The sequence below is a fragment of the Lissotriton vulgaris genome, chromosome 2_1 (assembly GCF_964263255.1).
Source record: "Lissotriton vulgaris chromosome 2_1, aLisVul1.2, whole genome shotgun sequence".
Taxonomy (NCBI): domain Eukaryota; kingdom Metazoa; phylum Chordata; class Amphibia; order Caudata; family Salamandridae; genus Lissotriton; species Lissotriton vulgaris.
Window position 1 is genome coordinate 1,515,960,177 of NC_141687.1, and position 12,590 is coordinate 1,515,972,766.

A 12,590-nucleotide genomic window follows, 5' to 3' on the forward strand; every position below is an offset into this window, starting at 1 on the left:
AGCGAGATTAAATTTGACAAAGTTCCTCTTCTTTTCTAGTGCTGATATTCCTGATAGAACTGTACGTTCAAACGTAAGAATCTCTTTAGGAATCTTTGAGCCGGCTGGGCAAAAGGTGGATTTCTTCCTTAGACCCGTCACTTCTGTTTGATGTTCCTCGCATATATCAGAGAAGAATGTTTTTAATCTTAATTTACGACAGAATTCCAAAGTTTCTAACTTCATCTTAATGAAGTCTGTGGGTCTCGACGGGACAAATCCGAGGCCCTTCGTCAAGATCGATGTTTCAGCTTCATTTAGAGTCCTGTCAGATAAGTTAAAGATGGATGGGAGATCTAACTCTTGTAGAACGCAGCATAAATCTAGACTGCGCAGAGAAGTTGAGAATGCGCCATTGGTACACCACTGGGTGACGAAGAAACATGATAAAGATAACTTCAAATGGACCGTCCTGTCCAAAATTGAAAAAGATCCGAGAGGAGGAAATTTGGAATTAAGACTAAACCAAAGAGAGGCACTTTTGATCATGAAATATGACACAGCAGTCAATGGATTGAACGAAATTTCGGAAATTTATAAAACTTTTCCTTGATACTGCCCACAGGACTTCATCTCCCAGAATTCTCATTGGTACATTTTGTATGAAACTACAACTCCCTACACCCCGTGGGAGGCGTCCTTTCTCTTTAGTCAGACGGCAGCACGGCTTCAGTAACCCGCAATTGACCGCTGTGTGAGGAGCGAGGACGTTGGAAACACTGTTCTGAGAGTTCGAGATTGCTTTCACGGTAAGCGGATACCGGGACGCTCTAGCGCGATTTTCGAGCGGCTGACTACGCGCTTTCCCCCGTATGCCGGATTTTAAACGTACACTTTCACTTTTTATCTCCAGAGGCGCCGGATCCACAATTTCTACGGACCGAGCGTTTCCAAACTGAGTAGCATTGGTTGAGCGCACACGCGCTGCACACAAGGTGAGCACACGCAACCTCCCTCTGATCTCATTAGCTCCGCTCCAGTTTAGACACAGCCAGACTGTTGAGACTCTGTATGATCGAGTGTATGTGTTCTTTCTCGCAGCACTTCTTCGCTCCCCTATGCTGGGAATACATTGGCTTTCCTATACTACTTGAGGAGCTTTGACCCACATATTAAGGTAGGCTGAGTTTAGCGGTACATCGGTTGAGACGGTGATCTCCCAGGTTTGGTGTAGTGATTGTTGCTTTCCTCTTCCCCCTTTTATTAACACTGTGGTCCTGAAGAGAACCCGTGAAAGGATAGGGTTCGAAACGCGTCGACCTGACCCGGTCCCGTGTCATCACTTTTGTCATGGTTGTGCCATTCAATTGATGGATTATTACTCTTTCTAAAAAACTGAAAAAAAGTTGTACTATCGTTTGAAATTCACAATTGTTATTTTTCTTGCATTATCACAAACTGTGTTATGATGATGGGACCAGTATGAATGTTTTTTGTATGTCTGGATGGCCAAGAATGAGTTGAATGTGAGTTTGAGTGAATTATGTACATACCAAAGTCTATTTTTTCCTGTCTGTTTGTAAATGTCTAGTATTTTCCTTCACAATTTTTGTATTCTCATGCCATAAAAAACAAGCAAAAGACTAAAAAGCAAAATAGTCTGCAAAAGAATTAAAAGAAACGTTGCAATTTCAAAAGCCATTGTTCATGATTATTGCTCATGCACATTTATCAAAGTATTGTTCCGAAAAAAACTGCTCAGCATAGGCAGGTGTGTTGTTTTTCTAGTTATTATTGGCTCAGCCTTGCTGAGTTTTGAGTCAAGACCCTCTACTGTTTTCTAAATTATGCTATTGTGAGCATTCGAAGATATAATAGGTGCTAATATAAGCATTCCAATGATGGCATAAATGGTAATAATCATTCCTTGATGTCAGATGGTTGACAGCAATGTTAAAGTGTTAATTCAGTGCAATGTACGTTTGTGGAAGTCACAAGTTTCCTTAAGTGTTAAAGGACTAACCTTCTTAACCTCTCCCAATTTTCAGGAACAGAAGAACTGTTAGCACATTTGAACCGTGAAAGTGGTCAATATATATGTGATGATGACATAAGTCGCCTGCATGAAAACGATTTTACTTTGCTCCACTTTGCGGCGGTGCAAGGCAATGAAAGCACAGTGACTTACCTGCTGGATCGCGGGGCGAACGTGAACAGTCGAACAGTTAATGGTTTCACGCCCCTCAGCCTGGCAGTGCAGAGGAAACACCCAAACGTTTGCTCCATTCTGATTAAGAATGGGGCTGATGTCAGCATGAGCGATGATGAAAAGTGGTCGCCTTTACATTTTGCAGCGCAGGCTGGAGATGATAGAATTGCTAGACTTTTGCTGGACAACCAGGCCTTGGTCAATGCCCAGGAAGATGATGGATGGACGCCTCTCCACCTGGCTTCCCAAAATGGCTTCTTGAATGTTGTTAGAGTGTTGTTTTCACGACACTGTGCCCCAAACATTCTGGAGAATGACGGTAAAACAGCACTCCACTTGGCGACCTACTTTGGCCATGCTGACCTTGTCAAATTTCTTGTGAACCAAGGAGCAGACACGAATATCAAACAGGAAAATGGCAGGACAGCCCTGCACATTGCAGCTGATAAGGGTGAAGTTAGGATAATGCAACACCTCCTCGGAAAGGGGGCCACTGTCAACTGCCTTGACTCAAGTCTTTATACCCCTCTGCATATGGCCGCCGTGAAGGGAAATAAAAATATCTGCACGAAACTGATCAAGCATGAAGCCAATGTCAACCTTAAGACTTTACAAGGATGGACACCACTACACTTGGCAGCCTATAAAGGCAACCTTACCATCATAAACCTGCTGCATGAAAACCATGCCAATATCAATGCCAAAGGCGATATGAACTGGACCCCCCTACACTTGGCAGCTCGCTACAGTGAGGAGCCAGTGGTTGCACAGCTTTTGAGTCTTGGTGCTGACCCCAATCTTGCAGAAATGTCGGAGTGGACACCTCTGCACTTGGCCGTGCAGCGCAGTTCCTTCCACAGCACTATCTCTCTTCTAAATCATTGGGCAGATGTCAATGCGAAGAACAAGTTTGGCTGGACACCATTGCACATAGCTGCCCTCAATGGCAATGCCGCCATTGCAAAGACTCTTCTCAGATCAGGTGCTGTTCGAGATATTGAAGACTCTTGTGGCTGCTCTCCACTCCAGCTGGCAGTCAGGAACAACAGGACCAATGTACTTGGTATACTGGAGGGCACAGAGGGATTATGCAGTGGGTCAGAGGGGGACGAGGAATCAACATCTGGCTCTTTTGATTAGAACTGATTATGAAAGATGGATCATGCTAATCAGTATTTAAAGACTGATATTGCGAAGATGCTGATTATGTTTACTAATTTGCAAAGACTTAATTCTGACTTTTCTGTGGGTCATATGTGTTTACCAACAATTACAATTTCTGCATGCCTCCGATCAAAAATGCTCCTTACAACACAGGCAGATCATTAATGGAGAGAACCTTCTCTCACCGAAGATTGTTCAATTTCCTACCTCACAACAGAATTTATAGACTGGGACCTTAATATAAACACAGGTTCTGGGTAGTGTAAAGATTGACCTGGTGGTACTATTTACTTTGGTCTCACATTAGTTTCCAGCCGGAGACTTTAACAGGCTTCATTATACAGAGCAAAAAATTGACAGTCTATTCTATGGTGACTGCCATATTGATAAAACCACCGGTGGTGATGTCACTGGAGGAGCATGAAATGTAGTGACATCAATAGGATGTGTGTGATGTAGGTGCATTCAATGCCATTCTCTGACAGTTATCTTCTCAGTGTATTTCATTTTTGGTAGAATTCTGAAACTTTATACTGGGATCTAATGATTTCTGAGATGTACTCTACCAATTTCCATCTGTCAGTTTCACTGCATTGCTGCGTAATTCACACATTTGTTGGGATTCCTTACATTTTGATAATCCTTTTACTCATCAACTCAGGACTTTCCACCCTTTCCCAATCTCCTACTTTCAATCTGCACTCTTCCCTACAGGGTTTATTGCCAATTTTCCTCATACTCATTGCGTTAGAATTATGTTAAGCTGTTTGCCAAACTTCTTTCACATTGCTTCCTTCATGAAACAACTTTACAATTCAAAATGAACACAATTCAGTGGACGCTATCCTTCCCCTTGTAAATTCAAAAAGACTTTTGCTGGTGGCTACATGGGGTGTAATGCAATGAGACCACACAAAATTCTTGATTGCTTGATCTACACATATGTACAACTTGAATACAATCCACTAGCACTTTATTTTTTATTTTTTTGAAAATATTTGTATTTGCATTTTCAACCAAAACAGAACAACCAACCTGTCACAGATAGTAATTCTCGCACTCAAATACCCTCCCACTCCCCCACCCGCCTCCCACAGCATCATTTCCATGACATGTACCCACATAAGATCCGGCTCTGCCGCAGGTGACACATTTGGGAATCTACTCCCCTCTCCATCTGAACTCCCCCGAGGTCTGATATACATATCCTAGAACACCCCCCCTTTGAATGCAGTAAGATTCGAACAGACCCACATTTCACTCGGTAGGTCCAAGCCCTCATCCAATCCATGATACTGCCTCCATTTCCCCCATACCTTACGGAACTTCCGGGGACAGCCTCTCGCTTTATATGTGACCCTTTCTGCCGCCATGTACAGGTCCATTCCCCTTGTCCATTCGTCTAGCTGAGGGGGAAGGGCTGCCCACCATGCACATTCCACATCTCTTTTCGCCACCACTAATGCCAATAATGCAAAAATAAGTTATGGGTGACTCAAGTCAACGTTGTGGGCTATTACCAGCAATAGGAATTTAGGGTCTAGGGGAAATGTGGTCTTAAGCACTTTACTCAACCACTAGCACTTTATTGAAGTACTCGACTTTACTATTGGTTAGTGGGTAATACAAAGGTATCCTGACATGTTTAAGACCACACTTATTCAAACATTGATGTACCTCTGTTGAAACAAATTGCTCCCCGTTGTCAGTTAAGATTTCCCCCCGAAAATCTTCTTGGATAAAAATCTTTTTTAAACAATCAATTACACTTCTGGTAGAGAAAGTTTGCTATATCTCATCTTATATTTTTTATTTTATTTCTTTAATGGTTTATTATAAAGCATTAAACTAGCCAGATGGACAGAAGACCACTTTACATAAAACAAGGCAGATTCTCTGGGGAGGTTACACTAGTATAAAAGGAAATATATATTTTTGAAAGTAGTTGACAGCTGGAGGGAACATAGTTGTTAAAGGTGAGGGAGGGAGGGAGAGAGGTGATGGAAGTAGAGGAAGGTTTTCAGTTCTTTCCTAATGTGTCAATCAATAAATCAATCAATCAGTATTTGTAAATTGAAGCTTACTACCTGTGGGGGTATCCAGGTGATAGGATCTTGCTGGGATCAGTCGAACAGCCAGATGTTGAGTCCATTTCAGAATTCCAGGAGAGAGGATGATGTTTGGAGGTGGAGGGGAAGGTTGTTTCAGTCCTTGGCGGTGAAGTAGGCAAAGGAGCACCCTCCATCATGGCTTTTTTGGATGCGGGAAGTGTGAGCAAGGGCACAGGAGGTGGATTGCAAGTGTTGAGCTGGTTGGTGGAACTTCAGGCACTGATTGAGGTATGCTGGTCCTAGGCTGTGGCGGGCCTTGTAGGCGTGTATCAGCAGCTTGAGTTGGCATGTTTTCTGGATGGGGAGCCAGTGGAAGTTCCTGAGGTGTGAGGTGAGGTGGGTCCATTTGAGAAGGTCGAGGATGAGTATGACAGCCGTGTTCTAAATCAAATGGAATCTCCTTAGGAGTTAGGTGGTGGAGATCTTTTGGAGCATCCAGAGGGTGTAGAAGTAGGTGGAGGAGACTGCATTGATCTGACATTTCATAGTGAGTTTGCTGTCCAGGATGATACAAATGTTGTGGGCGTAGTCTGTCGGTCTGGGTTTGGGTCTGTGTTTGGTGGACCACCAGGTTTTCGTTCCATGGGAAGTTTTTGTTCCCAAAAATCAGCACTTCCATCTTGTCTGTGTTAAGTTTCATGCAATTGGTCTTCTTCCAATCGGCAACACTCATCATGCTGCTGGGGAAGTTAGTCCTAGTGGTGTAAGGGTCTTTTGAGAGTGAGAGGATGAGTAGGGTGTCGCCTGTGTAGGATATGATGTTGAAACCATAGGTTCTGACCATGTTGGCCACGGGTGTGAATGTAGGTGTTGCACAGGGTTCCACGGAGGGATGAACCTTGAGTGATGCCACAGATCAGGTTTGTGGGTTCCGAGGTGAAAGGAACTAGTCAGATTCTCTGGGTTTGTCCTGTGAGGAAGGATGTGATCTATCTGAGGGCTTCATCCTGAATGCCAATGTGGTGAAATCTCTTATTAAGGGTGTGGTAGGAGACATTGTCGAATGCTGCTGCGAGGTCGAGGAGGATCAAGGATGCTGTTTCTTCCCAGTCGAGGAGGGTCCTGATGTCATCAGTGCCAGCTGTGGCAATGATCAGGGCAGCCTCCATGCTGTGGTTGGAGTGGAACCCAAATTGGCAGATGTCCAGTAGGTTGTTTCTCTCCAGTTGTTTGGTGAACTGGCGGTCTATGGTCTTCTCGAGGACCTTGGCTGGGAATGGGAGCATAGAGATATAGCGGTAGTCCTTGAGGGAGTAGTCTCAGATAAAGGAGAGTTGTTCCTGAGATTGAGGCAATGAGAAGAGAAGGCCTGTGCACTTTTTTCTTTCCTTGCTTGTAGATCTACAGTTTTTTTAGTTTGGGATGCAGCCATCTATAGCAGGGCTAAAAAGATGTGCTATTTAATAGCCTTTATATGTGATGCATGAAATTAATGTGAACTTAATATGAGCTGATGGGGGAGAGTGCAAACCCCGTCTCAGGTGGTCAGGGAGTGATTTGGTCACGCTTGCACTAGCTACATGTAGTATTCTCCTCCTACAACTTGCGTGCAGCCGAACATCTAGGAAAGGATTGTCCAAAGAGGTCTAGGAGAGCCATAGTGATGCCATATTTTCAGGATAACCACTGATTATGTAATACGCTCACCTCATCTTCATGGAATGCTCATTTACCTCTTCCCTGAAATTCTGAAATTAGTTGGCCATTTCAAACCTGAATTGGGCACTCCCTATTCTGCAACACTGTGGTTTATTGTTTTCAACAGTACTAAATGTACATTGACCTTGAGGGTGAGTTTTTACCTTTGACGTTATCTGTTCTATTGTCACAATGCATGGAGTCTAAGCTTAGTATTAATTTCACTGATAGTCTGCTCAGCACCCGCCTTTCAGGCTATTGGAGGTTGAGATAGTTCATGTGAATGTGCCAGATGTGGATGCAAACCATACTTCGATTGAACAAAGTCAGCACATTATCCTTTGGCCCAGCCTCACTTGCAAACAATGAAAATATCTAGGCATGGGTCACGTCCATTATTAAACTATGGTTTTTCAGTGATTTACTACGAAAAAACTGAATATCAAGAGAATGGAAAAGAACATAAGAATACAGTGGGCATGACAAGTACAAAGCAATGGGTATTTTATACCCCCTTACTTTCTCTTTATTTCTCTTTTCTGAGACTCAACCCACTGCCTGGTCAACAGGCAGTCAGTACTGGCATATTGCACTGCTTATTTCTCTGGTTGCAAGCCATGTAAATATTCCCTTACAAATGTGAACTAAATACATGATTTTGTAATAAATAATGGGCAATGCATTGACCAGAAGATTTGTTTTTTTCTTTTCAAATGTGTTTCTTGATTTTCCAAAAAGCAATTCCAGTGTGTGGTAGTAAGTCTGCATTTTAGTGCAAGGGGAGGACAAGGAACCAAACTCAGTCTTGGCAATAACGTTAAAACTACACTCCCGTTGCAGGAGTCTGTGTCGACATGGAGCAATAAGTGGGTCATAGCAGCCCACCCTGAACACGTTCCCCGCGAAGGGCACATCAGATTGATTTGAACTTGAACACAGGTGCTAATATTTTTGTCAAAAGATTTTACCCAACCAACACCACAAAATGTAAGAAAATAGAATTTTCAATCTGATCAGAGCCTGTCTATTGTGGTCTGTTCATTAAAGCTACCCAATGACACCCAGTTTAAAAACGTTATGCCCCAAAATGTACTAAAATTGGGCTGCAAAGTGCAGTGTGAAAATTTGAAACATCTGGGGCATATTTTCAAGCCCCTTGCTCCGCCAGTGGGACACCCTTTGTGACCCACTGGCAGCGCATTTTGCAGCTCCATATTTACAAGGACACATAAAGCCACTGTGGCTTTTCGTGCCCTTGTAAATTCGGCCCCTTTTCGCGCAGCAGTTTGAGAGGCGTGACATACGTGTTGCTGTGGGTGTTTCCACGCAACACCCATTGCTTCTGTCACATCCCCAGATTTAAAACCATTTGTAAACCTGGGAATGCATCAGAATGCTACGCCTCCTCAGGGGAGGCGTATGGAAGTGCAATGAGGAGAAATGTTTTCAGTTCTTCTCATTTTTCCTCTTTCTATGAGTGCTGTATTCTGCAGCACACATAGAAAGAGGAAATCACCTCTCGTGATAGTTTTTGTGCAGGAAGGTGCCCCTTCCCACATGAAATCAATCTCCCCTGAAACGTAGACACCCTTGTACTATGGTGCAAGGGTGCCTGGCGGGCACTTGGCAGCCAATTGTGCGCCAGCGCAGGTGAAAGCACAGGGATGCAAGATATTATTGTAAATATGTTGCATCCCAAATGACTTGCGGTGCCGCGCGGAGTTACTTGCTTGTATATAAGGCCCATCTGTTTTTTGCAAATGGCATAAAATTGCACAAATTGCACATGGTTAGTGGAGAAGTGCGGCTAAATGGTTAGAGCGGCAGACCCTGATGCAGAGGTCTAGCCCGGGACCAGGGTTCAATTCCCGCCTCAGTGGGTCTTGGGCTCAATTTCCGCGGACCTGATAATTCTCGCCTCAGTGCCTATTCTAATCGTGGGTCCCACTCTGCAACTCTGGGCAATAGCTTGCTTAATCTCCACAATTGCCCAACAACGCTAGGATGCCTGGCTTCACCTTGGGGGTGCCCAGGAGTGGGCACTTCACAGGGAAAAGCCAGGAAGGGTTCCACAGCGGCATGCGTACAAGCACCTGGGATACCCTTTCCGGGGTCGATTCGGTGCGCTATACAAATACTATTACATTTACATTTTACAAAGAGTTTTCGAGTCAATGATGTAATTGAATACGCCTGCCCAAAACATTGGCATTTTAGCAGAATGCTAAGCATTTGCCACAGGACAAAGGCAAGAGTTCTCCAGTACAAATTTTAACACAATAATAAAATCACATTTGCGAGCCTCTTAAAATGTTTGATTTTGTAGAAGATACATTTAATGCTCGGAAATATCATGTTATATTTTACCTGCCCATTATTGTGCCTGGTTCAATTTGGATTTCACATAAAGCTGGTTCATGCCAATTTAGTGTTTCTGGCCTTGTGTGAAATCCTAAGGGTGCTTGCACCGTTCTCTCCAAATTACCCCACCTTTGCCTTCATTATCAGTGGATTGGTGCTTAAAGCATGCAGGGCCGTTTAGCCATCCTCCTGTGTCAAGTTTTTGGTGCAAAATATATTTTCACCGAGATGTTAATGACACTGCTATTTTCACCACTTTGCATTGCATTGAATTGCATTGCTATGAGACCCTCGAATGCATATTAAATCTGAGCCCAAAGAAACTTTTGTTTCACTGCTATAGCTGCTACATTTATCTAAATAAATTCTGTTTTAGTTTCTGCACCACCTCTTTTACGAAATATTCATCTTAGTTTCTGTTACAAATATTGAGAAAAGTAATACTTTGGAGATACTGAGGAGAATCTTATGATTTTTCACTAAAAAGAAAAAATATCTACAGACAAAAAGTATGAAAGGGCAGGGCCCATAAGTTCTAGACCTGTTCTAGAGCCACAGTCCATTGGTTCTTTTTCGCAGCATGAATGTGTAAAGGGGAGAAAAGCCGTTAGACCAATCGATTGGCCAGTAATTCTCTTCGTTGCATAATAACCACAGACAAATACTTATGGTTAAGCTGGTTTATTGCAAAGCCAAAAATAACTGAACAGAAAGGCACCTCAACACGAGGGTGTAGAAATACATAGGAATTAGCATGAAGCCGAATCTGCGTATCCAGTTTAGACGGTGCAGCATAAGCAATAAGATTAGTTCAAGAAGGAAGGTACAGAAGAACAGGGAGCATGAGTCCAAGTTTCCCTGTATCAAGGGTTGGTGAGTAGAAAGCAATAAATCTGTTAACACTCTAGCACTAAGGTGACATCCCTAACTAAGCATTTTCAGAAGAAAGGATAATTGGCGTCAGCACATGGAGCCTCCCTAGGAAGTCTCTCATTCTAAGATGCTCTCTCTCTGAAGACAAGAAAGAAGTAGCACCCAACCCCTACATCTACAACACGTTATCTGTAGGTAGCATTCTCAGGGTGCAATGTGAATCCCGCCATCTGTTCTGGGGGCCGTCCTGAAGGTAATTTTCCATGGCGATGATGGTGTGCTTCCCTTGTCACAATTTATTCTTGGTTCCCAGGCCTCCTCTTGTGTGAAGCACAGCGACTTTCCTTGATCAACTTAGGCCACATGATTGTAACTTCTTCTCTCATTGCCTGACTAGTAAAACAAAAACATTATCCTATTGAATAAGACCACTTCTTCATCTGTGAGAAAGAACAGATTCCACAGCACACACACAATTTAAACTGTTAATTTGAATGTGAGAGTTTTCAGGGACTTGCACTTCAGGCCTGCAAAACTCAGCTAACATAAGAAGGCATCCTATGAGCTTTACGAATTCACTTAACATTAGGCACTTTCCACTAATGCATTTACCTACATGCAAAATGACATGATTAATAAGCACATTTAAGACATAAATGGTGGTCAGTTGCACAACACAAGTTCTTCATGTTAATGTTTTCTGCTAGTTACATTAATTTTCTACATTGATTCTCCATGCTACTTTTCAATGGCGTAAAATACATCACATATTCATGTTAATGCATTTCAAAATTCTGACACCTCACTTTAATACAATAAACGATTAAATGCTGGTGTGCCCTACACCTACAAATAAAAATGAGATTTCCACTCCCTCAAGTACAACTAGTGGGATCACTCAAGGAAAACACAAACATATGCAGGAATGGGAATCTATCTACACAAAAACAATCATGGGAGACTTTCCTCTTTCCATGTGTGCTGCAGAATGCAGCACATTTGGAAAGAGGATAAAACAAGCAGAAATAAAGTTATTTCTCCTTGTTGCTCCTCATCTGGTGAGGCGTAAGGTTTTGGCACATCCCCAGGTTTACATGGTTTTATCAATCTGGGGAAACATCAAAATCCATGGGTGTTGCATGGGAACACCCACCGCAGTGCCCATGGAAGGCCTCCTTAACGCAGAATACGGCAATGCAGTGATTTGCACTGCCTTGCCTTACTCCACGTCTATGAGGACATTCAAAGCCTTGCAAAGTGGCTTTGCATGAGTTCACAAAAAGTGACGCTACAGTGGCACAAGAAGCTCGTATGCATGCCTCTTAGTGCTTAATGGTTGGTTAAAATTTGAGTCTACATCAATGTATGTACATAGACTGAGCTCTTCTGTATGGATGCCACAAAGATGGGCGCTGGGAACTTGACCCCAGGGACAATGATGGGTGGGGGACTGGAGTATTTGATAAGACAAATTTGATGGCTTTTCTGAAGTTGCCTTGAGTGTGGATTGGACTTGCACAGGAAGGTAGAACAGACAAAAATGTATTTCTGTTTTGAACAGTATATTTGAAAGTGCTCAATAATAAATTTGGGCTGGGAAAGTATTGCGCAGCTCTGCTAATGAATTATTCTAGAACAAACTTTTCATTTCTGTTATTAAAAAGACATGCATTGTTTCGAGAATAAGCATGTCACAACAGGCACTTTTAAATGACAACTTAGAGAACAGAGGTACAAAGGAAAAAATTAAAAGTTAATCCATAAAAGCAATGAATAGATAATGGGATATCCCAGATTTTTTATTTTGATGAATGTATACAAGCATAGGTGTGCCATTACCAGCTTGTTTTTAACCCATTTTTCATATGGATGTGGAATTAACAATGTTATTGAGTAAGTGATGACAGCTAGACGCGTAGGGCCTCATTTATGGGGATTTCGCGTAGGGCAGTGCAGCAATTCACCTTGCTGCTCCGCCCTACGTCAAAGTGAAAGGGCAGGAATGCATTGTATTTATCCATTATGGTGCATTTCTGTCCTTCCCCCTGTGCTGTCACCATTTCTGCAGCCTTGCGCCAATGAAGGCACCCTTGCACCATGGTGCCTGTGTTGTCGGCAGGATTGTTTCTGTGCAGGAAGGGACACCTTCCTGCACAAAAGCAATCCTGGGAGGCTTTTTCCTCTTTCTGCAGAATACAGCACAGCATGAACTGTTGAGTCCATACTTTGCTGGAATGTGGGATGCATGCACACAA

General features: G+C 42.9%; 1 protein-coding gene across 1 annotated transcript in view; it reads left to right on the top strand.

Moving 5' to 3' along the window:
• The window catches only part of ANKK1 (ankyrin repeat and kinase domain containing 1), a 262,862-nt gene extending 255,072 nt beyond the window's left edge, over nt 1–7,790 (top strand). The window contains exon 8 of the mRNA XM_086957376.1: nt 2,028–7,790. Coding sequence (XP_086813502.1) covers nt 2,028–3,328 — 1,301 coding nt within the window. The 3' untranslated portion in view covers nt 3,329–7,790. The remainder of the gene's footprint in view (nt 1–2,027) is intronic.
• Nucleotides 7,791–12,590: the final 4,800 nt, after the last annotated feature.